Below are 22123 nucleotides of genomic sequence, written 5' to 3' on the forward strand. Positions count from 1 at the left end.
ACCCCAGTCGAATAGAAGGCTGGGCGATGAAGTCTTAAACTGGATGAGGGAAGGTCAGCCATCTTGGGAATGACCGGCTGGCTGCGCCACCTCCTGCATTCAGGACAGTCGTACTGGTGCTTCCGGATGGCCTCTCGTCCCCGAAGTATCCAGAATCTGCGCCGGAGCTCAGCAAAGACCCTCTCGGAGCCCGGGTGAGCAAGCTGGCGATCACAATCCTGGATGATGAGCTTTGTGATAGGATGATGAGGGTCAAGAACAACAGGATGCAAGATGTCCTGACTGAGGGCTTCACATCGGCGAAGCCGCCCCCCTACACGAATCAGTTGAGCCTCTGGGTCATACTCAGGAGCTAAGGCAAGTAGGCGACTGCTGGCAGCTACCGGTTTGTGAGATGACAGCCGAACAAAATCTTCAGGGAAACTGTCCTCCTGTACCTTCCGGAGGAGTGCTAACTCCGCTTGCTTGTAATCCTCTGCTGTGGGTGTTGAGTCAGCCGCTGTCCCATGGACGGCTCGAACATAAGCTTCCAGCAAGGCCTGGAAGCCACTGAAAGAACCAACATCAGGTAGATGTGGGTCAGATATTCTGGTGATATTTCCACAGAAGCTCTCCTTCCGCAGCTCTGATGAATCATCAAGGGAAACGTGGTTCGGGAGCTCTGGGCAGTATGATGCCGTCTGCCAGAGAAAAGGTGGGCCCCGGCACCACCGATGATGAGTGGTGAGCTGCGAGAGCATTAATCCTCGAGTGATGTCATCGGCAGGATTGTCGCCTGATCTGACATATCTCCACAGGCCCCCTTCAGTTAGCTCTTGAATATCTGCGACTCTAGAGCCCACAAAGACCTTGTAGCGGCAGGATTGGGATTGGAGCCAGTTCAGGACTGTAGTGGAGTCGGTCCAATAGACAATGCTTGAGATACGAAGGGTGAGTTCCCTCTTGAGAACGGCAGCAAGCTGGGCTCCCACATGAGCAGCACAGAGCTCCAACCTCGGAATAGACTGTTGACGGACGGGAGCAACTCGAGATCGGGCAGCTAGGAAGGCTACCTGGATTCCCCCCTTATGATCTTCTGTCCGAAGGTAGGCTACAGCTCCATATGCCTTCTCAGATGCATCGGAGAAGATGTGGATGCTCTGCTTGCAAAGGGATAGGTCTGTCTCTGGCTGCACATAACAACGTGGCAGGGAGACATCAGGGAGCTGAATCAATTCACCTTCCCATGCGTGCCACAGCTGCAGCAGGTCGGTTGGCAGATTCGGATCATCCCAGTCTCTCCTTTTCCGCCAGAGATGCTGCACCAGGATTTTGGCCCGAGTGGTGTAAGGGATGAGGAGGCCAAGTGGATCATACTGCTTGGCCAGAACCCGATAGATGTTGCGCATTGTGGCCTCCCCCGACTGCTCAGTGTGCCGACTCTGATATCTGAGCTCGTCAGACTGACAGTGCCATTGAAGGCCCAGCGTCCGCTCTGGTACATCAGTCCCATCAGGGGACAGCCACAGTTCACTGCTCTGTGAGACTAATCCAGGTGGCATATGACTGATGAGTTCTGAGTAGTTGGAAGCCCACTGTCGTAATTCAAAGCCACCGGTGAGTAGCAACTGCTGGATTTTGTTAACCAGTTGCTGGGCTTCGGGAAATGATGCAAAGCTCTGGAGGAGATTGTCAACATAGAAACATTTCTCCACTGTGTGACGGGTATCTTCGCTGGGGCTGCTGTGATCCAGAACGTGCCGCTGCAGAGCATAGGTGGCACAGCAGGGGCTGCATGTCGTCCCGAAAGGCAACACCTGCCATTCGTAGACATCTGGTTGCCTCGTGCGATCCATATCTCTCCAGAGGAAACGGAGGAAAGGCTTGTCCTGAGTCAAGAGGCGGACCTGATGAAACATCCCCTTGATGTCACTGCTCACCGCAATGGGATACTCCCGGAAGCGAAGTAACACACCCAGGAGCGTCGAGCCTAGGGTAGGACCAGCTAGGAGATGCTGATTCAGGCTGGTTCCACTGTGCACAAAAGAACAGTTGAAGACAATGCGATCCTTTCCATTATGATGAACCATGTGGTGTGGTATGTACCAGGTGCTGTCATCTCTCTCCATGTCTGCACTGGTCAGTTTACTCACATAGCCTGCATCCACCAGCTTCTGAATTTCCTGGTTATAGGTGGCTGCTCGGACAGGCTCCTTCAGGAGGCGCTTCTCTGTGGCTCGCAGGTGACCCAGGACAGAGTCCTTAGTGGAATGAAGCGGGACTGGTTCCTCTTTCCACAGCAACGGGGTGGCATATCGGTTGATACTATCCACCTCCACTCTAATGGTCTTCTCCTCTAGCGTCTTGACAGCCATGGTATCCTGTTTTGAACGTGTGGCCACTTTCTCATTCTGGTATGGGAGAACATCCATCTGCCAGAGCTTGGCTACATTCCTGAGAAGTTCAGCACTGGGAGTCAGGGTGCTTGTGAGTAGACACTGAGGAGTGGAGGCTTGATGTAGAAGAACCTTGGCTGGACCCTGCAGAGTCCAACCCAGCCGTGTCTTGAGTGCAGCTGGTCCTCCCCGTGGTCCCAGATGTACAGGCTCTATTGGAGTCAGGAGATGTGGGTAGTCAGAGCCAATCAGCAATAATGGCTGAGCTTGGTGAAACGAATGAAGTGGAAGACTTCGCAGGTGGCGGTAGGACCTTTGCAGTGCATCAGCTGGATGTGAGTGTTTGGCGAGCCCAAGCTCAGTGGCAGTGAATGCTCTTTGGATCCGGAACCGTTTCCGAGGGTCCGTGGCGGAGGCTATAGAGAAGGAAACGGAATGTCCTTCCACCGTTCTAATGTCTTGTCGGATGGTTCGAAGCGCCAACTCCTCCCTCTGTCCCTGAAGGCCCAGCTCTTGGGCAGCACTGTGAAGAAGGATTGTGCGCTCTGACCCATCATCTAGGATGGCGTATGTCTCCAGCTTCCTTTTGCCGTTATAGAGGCACACCCTGACCATTTTCAGTAGCACACAACTGGTCCCCAGGTGGGATCAACGTAATACGTGACGGGTTGGACAGCTTCCTCCGCCGGTCTGTCAGATCCTCTGGATCGTGATGCATTAACCTCATGGAGTATCTCCAAATGCACCTGATTGCATTGCTGGCACCTAGCTTTCAGGTAGCATTGCGCCTCTGGATGGTCCCTTCCGCATCTCCAGCACCGCTTGCCTGTCTGAATCCAAGACAACTTCTGCTCCGTATTGAGCTTCTTGAAATCTGTGCACTGATTGAAATAGTGCTGAAGATTATTACAGAAGGGGCAGAATTTCTTTGGCTTCCCCAATTTGGAAACTGGATGTGATGCCTGTTTTGGAGGCTCTGGGCCTTTAGCGGGAGGGTCGTAGCCCAATAAGACGGTTGTGGTTGCCGCTGCAGATCTCTGCTTGGGTCTGGCACCCTTCCCACGATCCACACGTGGCTCTCGAGGTTGCTGAGGATGATGGAAATACACATCATCATCTTGGATGCGGACTTCATATTCAAGCCACTCTGCCAAATCTGCACATAAGGTTGGGATGGGTGTCTGAAGAGGATTGATGAACCGCTTAAACTGCGCTCGAAGACTGTGTGGCAGTTTGGACAGCAGTCTGGTGACGTGTGACCCACACTCTAGTTCTGCTCTCCCCTCTTTCCCAAGCTGTTCCAACATTCCCACGAGAGCCCTCACTTTCAGGGCGAAAAGACGGAACGCTCGGCTGTCGCCACTCCGTACCGGAGACTCCGACAACACATCGGTGATCCGCTGCAGGGCAAGTTTGTGAGGTTGACCATACAGCTCTATCAGAGATGACATGGTCTGGCTGTATGGGTAGCGGCTATTGCTGTAGGAATCGGCAATCAGGAGGGCATCTTCCAACTTGAGGTGATCAACTAGGATCTGGTACTTGAAACGCTCAGTTGCATCGTGAGGCAGGATATTGTCAAGGGCCATTCGCAAACGAGCGAACTGGCTGGGGTCATCAGACGTGAAGTATGGAATGTGTGGTGTTGGTCCCCGGTACACGGTCTCTGTACTTGGTAGAGGTTCGTGCTGACCATATTTCCTCCAGGCTTTGGAATCAGTTGGAGGCCAGCGAGGTGGGTCCCCAGTCATCTCCCGGAAACTTTCTGGTTCTTGGTGCTGAAAGGTGTATGGCTCGGCATATTCAGGGGTGACCTGCCTCTTCACACATGCTCCAGGGCCATACTCGTCCGTCACCTTAATGTTTCTGACCTGTTCAGTCACAGGAAGTTGACTGTACTGATAAGGTGACGTACATCTGAAAGGAGCTGAGGCTGCTGCACTAGCAGGAATTTCTGACACCGGAGGTGGTGGAACAGGGAATGGCTCAGCACTCTGAGGATCAAGTGGAAGTGATGCCTCTGGCCAAGGTAAATCCTGTATGTCATCCTCGGGTATGTGAAAGGAACGTACAGTGTGTGGGTAGTGCCTGGAGGCATGGTCAGGATAAGGAGACTGAGGCATGGAATCAGTCCACAAGGACTGCCTCTGGTCCTGGGTACGGGGGCCTAATGCAGAAGGTTGGGGAGCTGGCGACGTCTGGAGGGCTGAGGACCGGAGAGAGAGAGCACCCAGCAGAGTCTGAACCTCTCGTCTGAGCTGATTATTATCTTCCTGCATTTCTCTCAGTGCTGATAATACCACGTCTGAGGTGCCATGCTGAGAAGTCTGGTCAGCTGGAGTGGCTGAGGTGTTGGGATGTGCCCCATGGTCATCAGGGGAGTGGTTGTGTGACACATGCACCTGCGGTAGTGACCTCCTCGGCAACTGCACCAAGAAGTCATCGAGGTAACGAGGGCGATGACCATCGCGACGAGGACGAGGAGTGGATGAGAAAGCCATCTTGCCTGTGAAACTGAAGATCCGGCTCGAAGGACCATGTAATGGAGGATGTCACGTTAAGAGGGATGGACTTGACCTCCTGACTATGAATAATGAAGATGATAAGGTGCTGACTCTAGGAATCCACAATCTCAACAGGGTTGTCCGATAAGAACGGATGGCTTATCCACAAATCCACTGCCACTCAGGTATCTGTCGTTCACTCATTTATTTAGCACGAAGCCGAGGTACACATCCATAATGTGAGTGAGGGGATTAACAGGCTGTGAAATGCTATATGCCGTGTGGTGAAGTGATGGTGTGGTTTAGTCTCATGGACGCACACTGCTAACAGCATTAGAAGGAACGAAAATCCACACGGTGAGTAAAACTCTGCTGACTCTCCACACCTGCAGCTCCGACCGAACTCTCTGCGTCGACGTGTGTGCGTAATGATGAGGTAGAATTGTGTCTTCTGATTGGTGAAGAGGATGGGTTGCCTCACCGCTCATTGGCTGGTCGGCAGCTGTATGCTGATGTATTTACTCGGCAGATGTGGCTCTGTTCGTCAGGTCCGCCGACTGGCGGGCCTTTTGTACACAGAGCTCTGTTGATCTCTGTGTATAGTATGTTTTATCTGGTGTTGCTAAAAAAGATTACAACAGAGCTTTGCTTTAGGCTGCAAGAAAACCTGCTTAATTATCCAAAAGGCTTGTGGGATCCATGCATTTTTAATCAGAACCTCTGTGATGGCGTGGCAGGTGGGGAGGGAGGAGAGATGCAACGAGCAAGATAATTGTTGCTCCACCACTCGATAGCTCTTGTGGAGTCATTTGTCCATGCCAAGCCAGATTTAACACTTATCTCCACTTACCTTTTTTTTTTCTTTTCTTTTCTTTTCTTTTTTTTTTTAACCCAGGGCCACTTTTTCTTTGTTAGCTTGTTCTTCTCTTTCTCCGAGAGCCTGGTGAGATAAACCCAAAAACTTTGTCTGCCTTTTCTTTATGACCTTAACTCTTTTTCATATATCTTGCAAACCTGAAGAGACTTTTTCTCCTATTTCAGCTCAGTGGTGGAAATCACTCCACATTGCAAAGGCATTATCTATTCCTGGCAATATCTAAGTTGAGCCTCTACCTGTTTCCCACTTGGTCTTGATAATAAAACAATAGTGGGAACAACAAATCCCTCTCGCTTCAGTGATTCTTCCAAATCTGTGCTGTGACATTTGCAAAGCCAAAACACTGCCGACCCCAAAAAATCCCACTCAGTGCCAAAGAGTCTGCCTCAGCCGGTCCTCAGCCAATCAACCGGACAAACCATGTTTGCTGGATGCCACTCTAATAGGATGTGTGTGATTAGCTGAACCGCAGGTTAGTGACAGTTATCTGCACACCTGTGTGTGCCACTACAAGAAATTAAGTTTACATCGGTACGAGCAAAATGATAGTCTGGTCCCTTTAATTTGAGAGAGGACTGTGACTTCACAGTCCAGAAGGAGCATATGGCAGACAATGATGCAGGCATAAGTTCGACCTAAGTTGCAAAAGCCGCTGGGGGAGAAAATACAACAGCACCATCTGCCATAGTGAGGAAGTCCCAGCTACAAAAAGACTCAGTCAATTATTCATCACGTCACTGGCAATAACAACCAAATCAGTCTCAGAAATGGCAGTGTTGAGACCAGTAATGGAAACCTTTCATTACAGGACACACAGATATAACACACTCAGATTAGATTAAAACTTGTAACTGCTGTCTTTAACCAATTATAACTATTTATCTGAATAAATCAGTTCATTTATTTATTTCACGGTAACATAAAAAATACTGATTATCTCAGAGTGCGTACAATGAAAGCCAGACATATTTTACATTACACAAATGAGAGCTAGCCTACATACAAGTCTCATTCACATACTGCCTCCATTCTGCTTAATATCCAGATGACAATTAGGAAAAGGTGCACATATGAGAGAGATGACCACAGCCTTGAGATGACTGTCAAGAAAGGTCGATTCAAGAATTTGGGAGAGCTGCACTGCTTTGAACTGAGGGTGGTGTCAATGCATCAAGAGCCCCAAAATGCAGATGTCTTTGCTAATATCAAACCTGAACCAGAGGCAACATCAGATGAGTCTAACATAGGTTAAAGAGAAAAAGAGTTACATAGGCTTAGCTACAGGATTTGTTAGTTCATAGCTATAAGCCCTGATCACGCTCACATCCATCATTCAAGAAGGTAAACTCTCATAAATGTTATATTTGGTACAAGTGAAATATTTACATTTTTTAATATGAGGATTTATTGCCATGTTCTTTCAGAAAGTCTGAAAATTGGAACACTTTTTTTAGAAAGATAAAAACAGCTCATGCTGTTGAAGGTGTAAATGACTGAAGAAAAACAACGCTGGCCCGCACATCACAATCACACAGGTTCACAGTTTGCTAACTGTTTTAAGTAACTGAGCTAAAAGTTTGTTTTTCTCCACATGCATCAATATTCCAGGTACAATGAAGCACTGAAAAGAACCTGAAGGATTCTAAGGACTACGGTCATTAATGTTTTTGGCTTTGATGTGGTTCTGATGGTGCAGCTGAATCAATGGGCCAGAGAGAAAGTGGCTCATTCCCCATCTGTGCAAATGCCATCCTCAACCGATTGTACTGTAGATGCACTCATTAGATTAGGAGATCAATACAGCAGCCTTTTTCTACAGTGCAGGTTATAATTCAGACAAACAGATGAGAGAAAAGGAAGTCCTTCTTCTATTGCTGATTGGAGAGCCAAAGTGAGACTAAAAGTTAAGTTTGAAACCATGCTCTCATATGAAGGATTATGCCCGCTTCTCCTGCACTGACACCTGAGGATAACGCAGCCGAATGGCACTGAAAGTTCACGTTTGTTTCATTTCCACTTTGTTCACATCAGCAGCATCCATTTCAATCCACGGTCTCATGGTCACCGCCACTATGTTATCAACTGAAAAGATTAGCAGGATGGATGGCAGCATGGGCAGATCAGTTTTTATAGAAAATAAAATATAACCAGTACAAAGAGACATTTGAAGCTTGAAAAAATGAGATCATTTACTGATTTATTTTTTAATCTCTTCACAGCCAGCTGGTCTCCACTGACCTGTTGGGGTATGTTTAGGTTCACATCTATCCAAACTGTCCCCTTTGTGAAACACTATTTTTCCATTACATGATTTGGGTTTGGTTAAGTCTCTCTAACAGTAATCAAGCCTTTCTCAAATTAACACGTGCTTGGTTAGCAGGTGGCTAAAATGCAACCTGAACCCAACCTTGCACCTAAGTGGTTTGGTCGTGACCTGGAGGTTAACGAATGACATGTCTTTTTAAAGCTCCACAGAAAAACTGTGACAGAATTTATTTGTTATTCAAATATGTCGAATACTGCGAACTGTGTGCATATGGTTAGGATAACTGGTTATTCTATAATTACAATGAGTGTGAATGTGAGCAATGGTTGCATGTCTCTGTGTTCGCCCTGTGACAGGCTGATGACCTGTCCAGGGTGTAACTAGCCTCTCACCCTGTGACAGTTAGGCTCCAATGAATCAGCTTTATGACTTTCAAGGGCAACACAATACAAACATTACAGTGAATTCAATTTAACTTCAGTTTCTATGTGAACACACCTTGAGATTATACAGCATTGCTAGCTACTTAGCACACTACTGTTTTTATGGAAGCCTATTTCCACCACTAACAACAACAAAAAAAAAGTATCCATAACTCGACATTTCGAGTTATCTTTCTCAAAATTTGACTTATTAACTCAAAATTTTGAGAAAAGTAACTCGAAATTTCAAGTTAGCTCTGCCAATCAGTAATCTACGTGAATGACGTCATTTTCTTGTTACCTGGAAGGACATGGCGCAGAGGAATGCGCACTCAAAACCGGACTGTAACAATTTGGCACTTTCGAGAGTACATTTGCTGATAGTAAAGCCACGATAGTAATGATTCAGCTAATAACACAAGGATTTCATCATTTGTGAAGCCACGCTGAAAATAGCAATTTCTGCATTCATGACTGGCTGTAATACTGGTTAGCTGTAGAATTTGTAGCTGAGGGCTTCAACTTCTGGGTAACAAGGAAATGATGTAATTCACATAGATTACTGATTGGCAGCACTAACTTGAAATTTCGAGTTATGGATAATTTTTTTTTCTTTTGTGGCGGCAAACGGGCTTCCATAGTTTTGTCACCATAATTAACGTATAAAGTATTTTTTTTCCTATTCAAGTATTATTATCTCTAAACATCATTACAGCTGCAAGAATTTGCCACAAATATGATGCAAGACATGAAAAAGCCCACCAAAGACACAAATCGAATGAAAATGTAGCTCACTGAACATTTTCTGGTGCCGTTTTGCCCCAAACCCCTGCGCAGTGCTAGTCGCTTTTCCATGTTTAATCTGTGGCTATGATGCTTTGTCAGTTGTGATTGATCAATGATTTCTAAACCTAGTGGAGTTTTCATCATTTGAAATGACTATTTATATATTTGCATCATTGTTAAACCACAATAATTCAGTTCTGTTTGCAAATAATTTACCCACAAAATCAACTAGAAAATCAAAACTCAAAACAATGGTGACACTGTGTGAAGAAAAGCTGAGGTAAAAAAAAAATAACGCAAGTCGTGGGATCAACAAAGACGACGATGAAATGTTTCAATTCAGAACGCCCAGCAGGCTGACCCGGTCACGGCTTTGCCATGACTAAAACCGAATAACAAAACCACAAACAAGAGAAATAAACAATGTTTTGTTTCTCAAAATGGAGCAGTACCAATCTGTTCACATTACAGTGCATGGAAAAGAAAGAAGCTGTAGGGAATAAGTCAGAGGTGTTACAAATACAGAGGAAAAACTGATTGTCTCTGACTTTGCACTATGCGTAAAATGGAAAACTCATTTTTTTAAGAGAAATAGCAGACAGAAAGACACAGTGGGAGGCTTAAGAAACAGTGTGTTCAGATACAACTTGATAATTTATTATTTGTTATATTTCAATATGCTCAAAAGCCCAGAAATACCAATATCCTGCTGCTATTATTATTCTTGTTCATCTGAGCACATATTCACAAATCTCAGTGTGGAGTTATAAATGCCACATTTCTCATAATAAATCATTGCCTTTTATTGCAATCTTTTTATTCTCCCAGTCAGCATTAAGACTACCTACATATATTTAGTTCAGTCGCGCAAGTTCATACATTCAACAATGTTTGAAATATCAACGAGTAGCAGTATCTGAGATTTGTTACAGTTTGCTTGTGTTTTTGTTTGTGTAAAGATTTTGCACTTGATTTGAAAGTACCACTGGGGCAAAGCCAAGCTCACAGGTGGCATTTAAAGACGGTGTCCTCGTGCAGAGTCCCCCGTGTTTTCATTTTTGTGATGGACTTGCATTTGACAGCATCTGAACCCGACACTGCTCTGCGTGTTGATATGTGTGCAATCTTTAAGTTAAAGGTTGCACGGCTGAAGGTAAACAAAAACAGACCCAACTGCAGCCCGGAGCCCAGACAGCTGACGTCTTCGTTCGCCTTAAACGTTGGTATTAGCTCAACCTCACTCTGTTGTTTTTCACATTTCATTTGGGACCTTCATTCGAGTCGTTTCAGTAGATCAGCTCAGTTTAAACACCATGGGACTGCGAAAGAGGCGTAAGCTCAATTTCAGTGACAATCAACCTCAAGCAGTCAAAAACAAGAAACCCATCATCCACATGTGCCTTGTCTGAACTGGTACAAACCCGAAGAAGTGATTGGCCTTTCATCAGGCATTCTGCTTGACTGCTCCTCCAACAGGTTCAGACTTGGTTCACCTCTGTCTTTTATTCCCCAAACCTTTTGTCCACTCTGCTGATATTTGCTGCTATGCTAGAGCACAGTTAAGTCAGCACACCTTCTTAAGAAATGAGATTCTACTTCTTCTTCTTCTTCTTTCTTTTTTTTTTCCCTGGCAACATAAATCCAACATACACAAATACAGCATTTATATATAAAATGAAATAATGCAATAGCACAAGTTATTTACCGCCATTCCATATCTCAAGCCATATTTCCATTATCTCCCACAAGTTCAGCATCCTGTAAGACGCGTAACTTCCTGAAACTCTCCCCCTTAAACAAACCTTACATTTATTGTCAGTTCAACCAACAGGAAATACTACCATAGCCTTATCCGCTTGCAGACAGCCAGTTGAGCTCGGCTGCAAAAACTTTCCAGACTCAAGGAAAAAGGATAGCACTATCTTTTTCAACAAACAAATGTGAGTCATTCGTGAAGGCATAAGGCTACAGACCTAATTAGTTCCCATGTCGGTGTCATTCACCCCCTGTGCAAAATGCCAATTATGACTCAACATTTATGAGATTAAAGCTTCCTGCAAGCTACAGCAATGTTAATAATGTCGCTACAGCTTGCAGGAAGCTCCATCAGCTGCAGACTTCTTCGAGATAGAGCGCACTGTGCAGGGACAGATAAAGGGACGAAAAGCTTTGAACAAAAGGCCAGCTTTGTTTGGTTTTGTACCTGGAATGACAAAACACCATCAACAACACAAAGGCAGAAATTAAGCATGTCTTGTTAAAAAAAAAAGCCACAAATGGGCCGCTTTTAACATCCTACGTAACTACAGCTGGTCCTTTTTCATCAGAGTGACACCAGTGGAATTCGGAGCTGTCATGTTACGTCACGTCATTATAGGAACGTCAGCCAGGAGGACAAAACAAAGCTTTTTCTCCAACGTGTTCCAGTTATTTTTATCAGGTTTGCCAGATGGTTTTTAAATCCAGGCCAGTAACAACTTGCCACTCAGTCTGTTCACAAATAATAGCAGATTGTTAGTTTTGATCATTGACTGAAAATATTCATTTTGATTGAAATTCACGTCATCAGCCTACTGAGTACAGGGGCCCTAAGTAAGGTTAGCTAATTAGGATGCTCTTTTTTTCAGTTATTATCCATATATCATTAAAATATTAATATCCTTTTTTTGGCAAGACGTTCTTGTCTTTCACATCCCAAAACTCCAAAATTATTGGTATAACCAAGTCCATGTTCCAGATAATTATCTGTACTTTTGCACACGTTTTTCCATCCTTGTCTCTGTGCCAGTCACTGAAAATTATGAATAGTAACAGGTCTTTTTTTTAGGAATCTGACCCTGGATCACTTCATCCCCATCCAGTCACTCAGTATAATGTTTTTGTGGGAAGCATCATTGAAGGGTTTCATACACTCTGGCTATGCTACAGGCGTTAAGAGGGCAAGTTCAATATTCAGAGTGATTATTTTAGATCATTCAGTGTCTGATTGTTGTGTTATTTTTCTGAACTAAGTAGATTTCTAGTTCAGTGACGGAATGACAAATAAAATTGTGTTTACAGCAGGTAATCATTCATCTTTAATCCTATAATCAGCTGCACCTGTCTACAGCTGTCTCTCCTTTCCTGTATTTGAGTTCTGCCAGATAGTCTTTGTCCACATGACAGCATTCCAGCAACTATTCTGTGTTGGTTTTTATCACTGTTCCTTCTGTTTGTTCTTTCTGTTGTTTGACGTAGTGAATTTTCAATAATGGAAAAAAGACCTTCTGACTTGGAGTCTCTTCACAAACCTTTCTGGGTGGCTCTAAAATTACTTAACAACACAGTTTTAAATAAAAAGTACATCCATGTGTTCACTGACACCTGATGGGAAGCTAGTATACTGAAAGTCCTGTTTCTATCTCTTGTTGAGCCACTTTTTCCTCCTATTGAGCAATTGGTACACGCATTTCCAGATGTTCTGGCAATGCATCTGTAGCTGTGAAAGAACACACTAGCGAAATATTGTCAGGTGAGTTGAGAAATGATTATAGAGACAGCATCTTCCCTCTAAATACAGAGCCAAGGTAGTGTCGTTTGCCAGCTTCTACAGGTGACAGTGCACAGGACTCACAGATTAACCTGCGCTGGATGCTCCTTAGAGTACATTTATCATCTCCCCCAGCTGTGTCAAACTGGAGTGGACAGGTATTTTCTCTCAAAGGACACGTATATTCACCAAAACGCACTGTAGTCAGCCTTTTATCTGAAAATAGGGTAATAGCGGCACAAAGATCTGATGCCCAGAACAACTTTGCAGAGGAATGTTTCTGGGTTTCTGAGTATCTGTATTCTGCACATCATAAATCAAAAGTGGAAATGTTGTGTTACTGTTATTTACTCTGAGTGTACAGAAAATTTCTTGGAGTTCGGTGTTTAACTCAGCAGAAACTATCAGCGTATTCTTGTCGTCGCTTCATTAGGCTCACTGAAGCCTGAAAAAAATGCTCTCGACTAGCGTTCCTGCTGCTCTGATGTACGCTGAGGTGTTTTATATTCTGCAGCAGATGAATCAGCAAGGACCTTTGAACTCTGAAATTTGTGACTTTCTAAAGTTCATGAGGTCAAATAAAATAAGAAGCTGTTCCCAGCCAATTAAATTATGTAACTGTGTATCACGATGAGTTTATGGTTCCTGCTCAAGCAGGTGTGTAGCCTACGATTACACATGCTATATGTCTTTGCTATATGCACTGTATATTCACAGAAAAAGATGAGACACACATTTTAATTAGTCAACTGGCATAGCTAGAGGCATCACCTCAAGCAGAATTTTACACTCTGCCTAACTTAAAGTGATGCTGTGGTGGGCGAAAGCTGAGGATGTAGGACACATAAAACAATCATATTTAATTAAATATGCTTCTACTTCAGAACATTGTCACATATTTATGTTTTTGGTGTCGCACAGGGCAGCAACGCTCAGGAAGCTGAAGTAAAAAAACTGGAAAGACACTCAAGGGCTGCGAATAATGGGCTCGAAATTATCTTGTTACAACACAACTTCCAGTTATTATGACTCACACAGCTTATTCCACTAATGACCATTATTATTTAAACCACGCGCCCTACAGAAAGCACCACAAAAGCAAATTTATTTAAATATTTTACCACAATAACAGATGTGCTGAGACAATTTAATGTGTTGTGGAAATATGGCAGACAACATGCCTCAACCCAGTCTTCAAGAAATTAAAGTTGTAGCTGATTTAAATCTTTTGGCTGATTTTCAAGCGATGTAGCAGGTCTTTTAAAACCCAGCCACAGGGGGTCACACGCCAATGCACTACCGCTGGTCTCAAGATGGGATAAATGGGGAGGTTCCCATCAGAAAGGATATTTGGTGTAAAATTGCTGTGCATAATTTTTGCATAAAATTGATGATCTGGTTGAATGCATCCTCCTGATGTTGACCATCAGGTTGATGGTTGAAGTTGTTGGGCAAAGCCAGAGGAAGTAGACGAAAGGAGAAAGGAATGTTTAGAGATAACAAGAATGAGGGAAAAGTAGGACAATGGAAGTGAGAGCAGGGCTAGGGGCTAAGAATACTAAAGGAGAGATTAACTCTTCCCAACTCTTCTTGCTCATAGGGGGCTGTCTGATTGTATGATTGTTACGTTTTTCTCTGTGTATTGTAGGGCTACTATTACCTTACAGTAAAAACCACCTTGAGGCGATTGTTGTTTGTATTTGACGCTATATCAGTCAAACTGACTTGAACTGAACAGATGTAGTGAAGGATATGTAAAAGGTTGGTGTGACAGAGGAGGATGCTCGGGATAAGCTGAGATGGAGGCAAATGACCCGCTGTCGTAACGCCTAACAGGAGCAACTGAAAGACGTCTCAGGTCGCAGTCATATCTCAAAGCATGTTCAAGAGAAAGTTTCAGGTCTTTAGACTACTTCACCTCCATCCTCAGGTCTTTTACATGACGTTCAAATTATGTTATAGAAAGTAAATCCATGTCAGGTCAGGACAGAGTCCAATCTTGAGTGTTTTTCAGTTTAAGAGCCTAATAGTCCCTCTCAATGATGAAAAGGCTTTAAAACAGCAGAACTGGGTGTCTTTTGTAGTGTAGGTATCACTGAAGTTATGAACTCAACAAAATGTAGATACAGTCAATGCACTAGATACCCGAAAATTTTCCTCAGAGACTGGATTAACAGACTTTGAGACCATCGCTGACCTCTTTATCATCCGACTAGCCAGGCAGAGGATACAGTCCAAAAATCACTGCAGGCAGTGCGATCGACCCAGAAAGAGGGATAAGAATTAAGTTAAGTCAGCTTGGACCTAAAGCTGTTCCTCTGCCCAGCCTACAGGAAACATCACAGGAAAATAAAATGGATGAAATAAGACCCAGACACAGGAAATCAGAATCTGTTGTGCCCACATCTTTACAGAGACTTGGCTCTATTATAGAATGTGCCTTTAGGGTATCAGTAAGCCTGGAAAAGTGCTATATAAATGTCCTTCCATAATATTTTTTTACAGTGCATCCTCAGAGTGCTCTGCTTTCCAAATCTGAACTTTTAAGCTCTATCTTTTTTCCCCCTGGTGGTGATGCAGTTCCATGTTTTTAGGAGGCAATTTAGATGTTCTTAAAGTCCCATTTTTGTTATTAATTATTCATGCCTTGCAGCAATTTCCGAGTTAACAAAACTTTGCAATGCCTTTCTTCACTACCTGGTCTACAAGAAATGTTCCCTTCAGCATTTTTGCTTTTTGGCTTCAGTTACAGTTACATCTGTAAAAACGTGTAAAACCTGTGTGAATATTTTGTGCATTAAAAAACATTTTTCAGACTCACCTTTTCTTAAAGCAGCCACACATACTGACCACATAATTTCACTGGACGAATTTGCGGCATTTATTTTTTAGAAACACGGTTGATTTTTTTGGGATCTGCACAAAATGATCTGACCAATCAGACCACTGCATTTGGCATCAAGCATATTCGTAACTCAAATCGCACACCAGTACTAAATATACAGTGATTTGGAAATAGTAAAACAATACTGTTTTACCTCAAACACAAAGCTAACCATGCTCCAGGTCAACTGGCTCTCTGAAATCATTTTTCTACCTCCTAAGATGTGTTCCCAAATCTGCCAACAAGACCTCAAATTGCTTCACTGACATTCTGAAAACGTACAAAAGTGGTCGTGATACAGCTTCAACATGGATCAAACCATGAAATTCTCCCTGCTGCTGCTTATTCATGAGAACTGAATGTACCCAAAATCTCACGTTCTTACAGGACCAGCTAATCATGTCTTGATGTAAACTTCATTTTTTCTTTTCACAGTGTGTTTTTTGTGGTCAAATTTACTGCAAAAATGCAACACATACAGTGTGCACATACAGTACACGGCAAGTTCGGGTGCGGAAAATTTGTAAGTTTGTTTACTTTTTCCATTACGCGTTTGCTATGTGGGGACATTGAAGACCACAAGGGTCAGTTATGAAGAAGAAATAATTAAGTCTGCATGGCAAAGTGAAATTACATAAGTTAGGCATAAAAAAAAACAGAACAAACAATTCTCTCTCGAAAGTATAAAGTTTGAAAAACTAGGAGTTGGTACATCCACAAACGGAGAACAGAGGCAGAACAATAAATTACATCACTGAGTGAGATTTCGTGCCTCTTGCATTTTAATGCTGATATGACCCTGAGGAAAGGCTGCTGGTAATGTTGCAGTGAAGCCACTTTTCGGTGAGCTTCATGTCGAGACAAAACTAACATTCCTTATTAAAGAAACTGCCAGCATGAAACATTAGTCTGTAGCTAATAATAGTCAGTGCAGAGAAGACTTTCCAGTTATAGGTGAAATGATCTTGTGGTAAAATCCTTTTGGTGACATTCTAAGGCTCGTAGTTTTCTCAAGTCTCCTTACTGCAGACGCTAATTAAGATGGCACATGCTACAGTGTTTTCTTTCTATGGCCTGAGGCTCTCTAATAAAAGGGCCACTTCAAACAGCGAGCGAGCTTCTAATTAAATTCCTCCACAAATTAATGAGACAGTGTTTACGCCTCCATGAGACGATTAGTGATACAACCAGAACTGTGCTCCAATGATACCGATGTTTAGTCCCAAACTGGCTCAGTGAATCCCTTATTGTATTACCTCTCAAGAGCACCTAAATGATATGCAAATAGTAAAAGCTAACGTTCTTCTGTGAGCAAAACATTGTTAAAGGCCACTATAGGGCATTAGACACAAATTGCCTCTCTGTATTTACTGAACATTTTCTTTTCCATACTACTGGGTGGCTAAAAAATAAAAATGCCACTGGTCATGTTTACTATAACAATATCTGTATGACTTTAAGAAAAATATTTAGTATTTTTAAAGTTTTTGCCTTAAGGTTAAAAAGACCTGTATTTTTACAATGTTAATCATCAATAAATAGAAAATGGTGGTTTAGAGAAAATAATGTCTCTTAGATGCTTAAAAAAAGTCATGGGTGCTGATATAGGACTCTTGGATAAGCAGGTGACCTATATGCTGAAAGCTACTGGAGGGACTGGTTTGATCCCACCCAAGACCATTTCCTTTGTGGCAATGCCAAACACTCTCTCCCAGTTTTTCTGCAAACTTTCTTTACTATTCAGTCCAGTAAACGCTAAAATGTCGAAAGCATATCTGAAAAATAAGAAGTCTTGCTTCCACAATATTGTTCTGTACAAGTGAAATTAGTTTCTCAATTACCAATGGAGGGAAATGTATTCTCTCACAGCTTATATTGGAAAGATTATGTTTTGGGTCACTCGGGAACATATCAGTGGTGTTTTGCTCTGATTATATCATTACAGAGGTTATGATTCTGGTGTTTTGTCAACCCTGGAGTTTTAAACCGTGTCTAAATCTGCCCCTCTGCAATGTAATTTAAAGTTGTTTTCCATTTTTATGCAGATGATACATGACTGTATTTCTCATTTAAACCCACAGGGAGTGGCAACCGAGTTCCACTCTATATCTCACAGACCTAAAATATTGAAGCCTGACAAAAAAAATTACTGGGCTTTAACACATTTCCAACTAAATAAAGTCCAGTCAGTCAAAATTTTCTCCTTCCTCAGTTTGTTTTGTAATTATTTGTAGTCAAGCTACAGACCCACTACATATTCAGCAGCCTTAATAACGAAGTATTTTTCACACATCACAGCACATCTCATTAATACAGTCTTGAGAGTGCACAGGGCTTTTTATAACACCATCACTGAGTGTAAGTTAATAAATTATATTGCAGGAATAGGACTTAGTTTCTGGTTACTGATAGTACAATGCATTCTTCCATGTATGTGCATTTTAAGTGAATTGTAATTAATCACAACAGGATGCTTGGAGACTCCACAGAGTCGTATCAGTGGAATCAAAAAGGGGACCACAGCTAAGTTTTGCCCCAGGCCCCACATGGGGTTTGAATCAGCTCTGGACAAAGGGACTAGAAGGTTGCCACCCATTAAGAGCAGTTTTTAAGTTTGTTGTTATTGAATCTTTACAAAGAAAATTTTTATCGTAGTCCATTTGCAATTAAGGTCTATCAACTTTTCTGGCAGTCCCTCAACTTCAAACTGTTCCATGGGTATCACTAAAATGTAAATCTTACAAGAAGCCAGGAAAATGCTTGGACATTAAATGTACATGTGTATTTATCAGGGGAAATGTCAAGTTTGTCAACATAACAAAGCGTCTGGCTTACAAATTCTAATTATAGCTTTAAAATGTTCCTTCCATGCTTGGAAATGATGCAAAAAAGGAGCTGTGTGTCTTTGAGAGATAAGAAGAAAGCAGACGCTGACATTAAAGATATACAGTGAATGTTACAGTTCAGCCAAACCAGTATTTGCTTTCAGGAAAGGAGAAGTGAAAGCAGAATATTAGGCTACATTTTCTTCCCCACTTTGGACCAGACCTGCCACAACTCAGACCTTTCACAGCTTGTTGGGTATCTGACATCCAATCCCATCGGTCTCATTACAGCTCGCAAGGCTGTTGCTGCGACGTGACAGAACGAGAGGAGGTGCCAAGCGGTTCAGGTGTGGGTCGTGGCCAGTATGAGAACTGCATTTGTTCTGGACTTTGGCCTCTCCTGACGCCACATCTCGATTTAAAAGGTCTCACACAGCAAAACAAACGTTGTTGCCAGGACCTCAGTAAACATATTGATTAAAGTATGGGGTCACGTCTTAACATTTTCTGGATTTTTACGCGTAATACTTAAAAAACTTCTTAAGCAAAAAAATGACACAATAGTTTCTATTGAGTATATTTGAACATTTATGCGTAATTTCTAACATGTTTTTTGTTGTTGCATTTTTTACGAATATATGAATATAGTGCAGGACTGTACTACTATAAACAATAACATGCATTAATGTCTAACACATCCATGCAGTATTTCAACAGAAATAAAACCTAAGTGATAAATATAAGAACGTGAATATGTATAAACCCTGAGCGCAGTCGTATTTTACGCACGAGGTTCGCGAGGAGAACTTTCTCCTAAAGCACGGTCGTATAGCAACAAAAACAAGTTGCGAACTAACTAAAGCCAGTTTAAAAAAGAACCCGCATACATATACACATACAAACTTTGTCTTATTCGTCTTACCTTTTCTGCAAGACCCCAAACGGGTCAGACAGGAGAGCAAAACTGCGCACAAAATCCACCACTTGTTGGAGAGAGGCATGCTGCTGAACGGGGGGCTGGTCCGCGCGGAATGTAAAGTTCAGAGGGAAACTTCAACAAGTTGAAGGGCTGTAGCGCGCGCTCACGATTGTGCACGTGTATATGGGAGGGTGAGTACTTCCGTTTGATAACACTTTGCCCGTAGACACTGCCTACGTCACTGAAACTCCCAATAATTTCCTGGGATATAGCGACAGAAGGGAATAAAGTCTGACTCATAAGACAGAACTGTAATGGACTGTATGAAGATGGGAATGTTTGATTATAATATCGCCTTCTCTTATCATGTTTCTCAAGTAAATAATGTTACATAAATGTAATCATAACAATAATAATAAGAGGGTTGGGCAGAAATTTTACAGCGGGAGAAAATCCATCTCTCTCTCACACACACTCGGGAGCTCATGAACTTGCATCAAACCGGCTGCATCTTTGCAGCCTCTCGACACATATTCATCTCAGAAATTTTCATCTGAAGTGCATTACAGAGACTCAGCTGTCTGCTTCATGCAGAAAATGCGTACCTGAGCCTTTGGAAAGACTCTGAAACGCTTCTTTTTCCAGCGCCTCCAGGCCTCTGCTGGTGACACAAGCTGTAATTGAGCTTTGAGTTGGCTCATATAGCCTGAAATTACAGTCTGCAAGCCTCTTTTCCCCACAAATGTTCATAACTTGGATGGATTCATTACACTGTATTAAATACCCCAGTGGATTTATGTACAATAGCACACTTTGTTAAATGCAGATGGCTGCACTGCTGCCAAGGCTGAGGATTTGAGTCACAGTTGGGGGTCAACAACAATAAAAAAAAATCAGTGCTTTGACATAGAACACTTTGGTGGAGATGTTCTTTATCTGTCAGAGATTAAAGATGTTTGCACTGGGCTGTGAACCCTTAAAACGCTATGTTGTTTTAGGATCCATCCATTCATTTCGGCTTATCCTTATCAGGGTTGCAGGGGGGCTGGAGCGTATCCCAGCTACTATAGGGAGAGAGTACAGTACTGTACTGTACACCTAACGCAGAGAGACAGGCAACCATTCACACTTATGCCCAATTTAAAATCACCAGTTAACACATTGACATGTGTCTAGCATGTCTTTGGACTGTGGGAGGAAGCCGGAGTACTCGGAGAGAACCCACGCAAACACGGGGAAAAGATGCAAACCCCACACAGAAAGGCCCGGGCCAAAAGGTGGAGTCGAACTCTGCTGCACACCACATCTCAGGATCATGTATGGCTGCTGTAAACTGGAAACATTTCTTTTAAGCCATGGAATATTCTTTTCAGGTTTAAAAATATTTTTTCTGCAGACAGTAGTTTGTTTAATGTCTTTTGTTAAAATATCCCCTCGACTCTTCCATCCTTTCACAGGGCATAGCTCAGAGTAGCACAGGAACAGAAAATAGCCAAAAACAAGACATTTTCTACCTAATTCTCAAGTAAAGCGAATAATGTTGTGTTTTTATGTCTTGGTGTTTTCTGGAATGCTATTATGTTTTTCCTTTTTGTTGTTATAGTTTACACCCTCAGGGCCATTATAGATAAGCACAAGGTGTCCTTTGGCATTGGTGCCTTAATGCACCACTCATGGCGACACTGGTTACAGAGAAATGGTCTTCTTTAAAGAGGTGATAAAATCCACATTAGGGTTGACAGAGAGGTGACAGCTGAGTGTATTTGTCAGCCAGGAGATTACACTTTGTGTCCTGTTTACGAGTTTTATGTTTGCTTATTCCCTTACTCTTGCTTTTTGTTGGATGTTTAGGCACCAGTTGTTTTTCAGGTGAGGTTTAGACTGTAAAACTATTTAGATTAGGTTCAAGAAATGATTGTGATTCAGGTTCAAACATGCCATGAAACATGAACACTGAAAAAACGTACTCTGTTATTTTAAATGTGGTGGCAGCTGGTGTGATTTTGATCAGAACAGAAGTCTGACCAATGAGTTTGAATCGCTGAAAGAACAAATGTAGAGCTCAGGTGATTCAGCATGACTCTTTCTCTGGCTTTTCTTTCAGGAAACTGTTAACAAGGAAATGGTTTGTGAAAATATTGAAGCCTGAGAAACTGGTGTTAATGACTAATCTGCCTGTGCATAGGAGACATTTACTTTAATACTACAACCATAAACACTTCATACTACCCAAAGGCTTGACTGGAGAGTTGGGCTTTTAGACAAATATGTGTTATAAATGTTGCAGTTGATCAGCTGAATTACATTAGTGTTTAGAAAAGCAAATTGTCATTGTTCCATAACTGACTGACCCACTAAAACTTTATGAGCTCTCTCCAGTCGCCAAGACAAACTTTTTTTCCGAACAAGACTTTGACAGCGGGTCATAGTTCAAGTCCTCAGAACAGCTGGAAAAATCTGTGCAGGGAAAGTTAATATTTGTTTCTTCTCCCCAAAGGCCCTCTGAGGTGCCATCAAGCCAGCCTCCTAAACCCCAGTTGCTCCCATGGAGCTCATAAACAGCCAGCAGCCGGATCGTGGTCAGACTTGGTCAGCTCCCTGGAGGGACTGTGTGGAAGTTTATGTGTGTGATGCAAAATGGGAAAAGTGGAAGATTTTTTTTATTTCACAATAAAATGATAAAAATAAAACAAACCAAGATAGTTGAGGGTGAACCTCCTATGAAGATGCTAGTAA

At 42.8% G+C, this 22123-nt stretch overlaps 1 protein-coding gene across 1 annotated transcript in view; it reads right to left on the bottom strand.

The window, feature by feature from the left end:
* The window catches only part of tfpia (tissue factor pathway inhibitor a), a 52143-nt gene extending 32585 nt beyond the window's left edge, over positions 1–19558 (bottom strand). The window contains exon 1 of the mRNA XM_025903868.1: positions 19391–19558. Coding sequence (XP_025759653.1) covers positions 19391–19469 — 79 coding nt within the window. The 5' untranslated portion in view covers positions 19470–19558. The remainder of the gene's footprint in view (positions 1–19390) is intronic.
* Between the last annotated feature and the right edge of the window lie 2565 nt (positions 19559–22123).

Source organism: Oreochromis niloticus, linkage group LG16, assembly GCF_001858045.2.
Source record: "Oreochromis niloticus isolate F11D_XX linkage group LG16, O_niloticus_UMD_NMBU, whole genome shotgun sequence".
Classification (NCBI taxonomy): Eukaryota; Metazoa; Chordata; class Actinopteri; order Cichliformes; family Cichlidae; genus Oreochromis; species Oreochromis niloticus.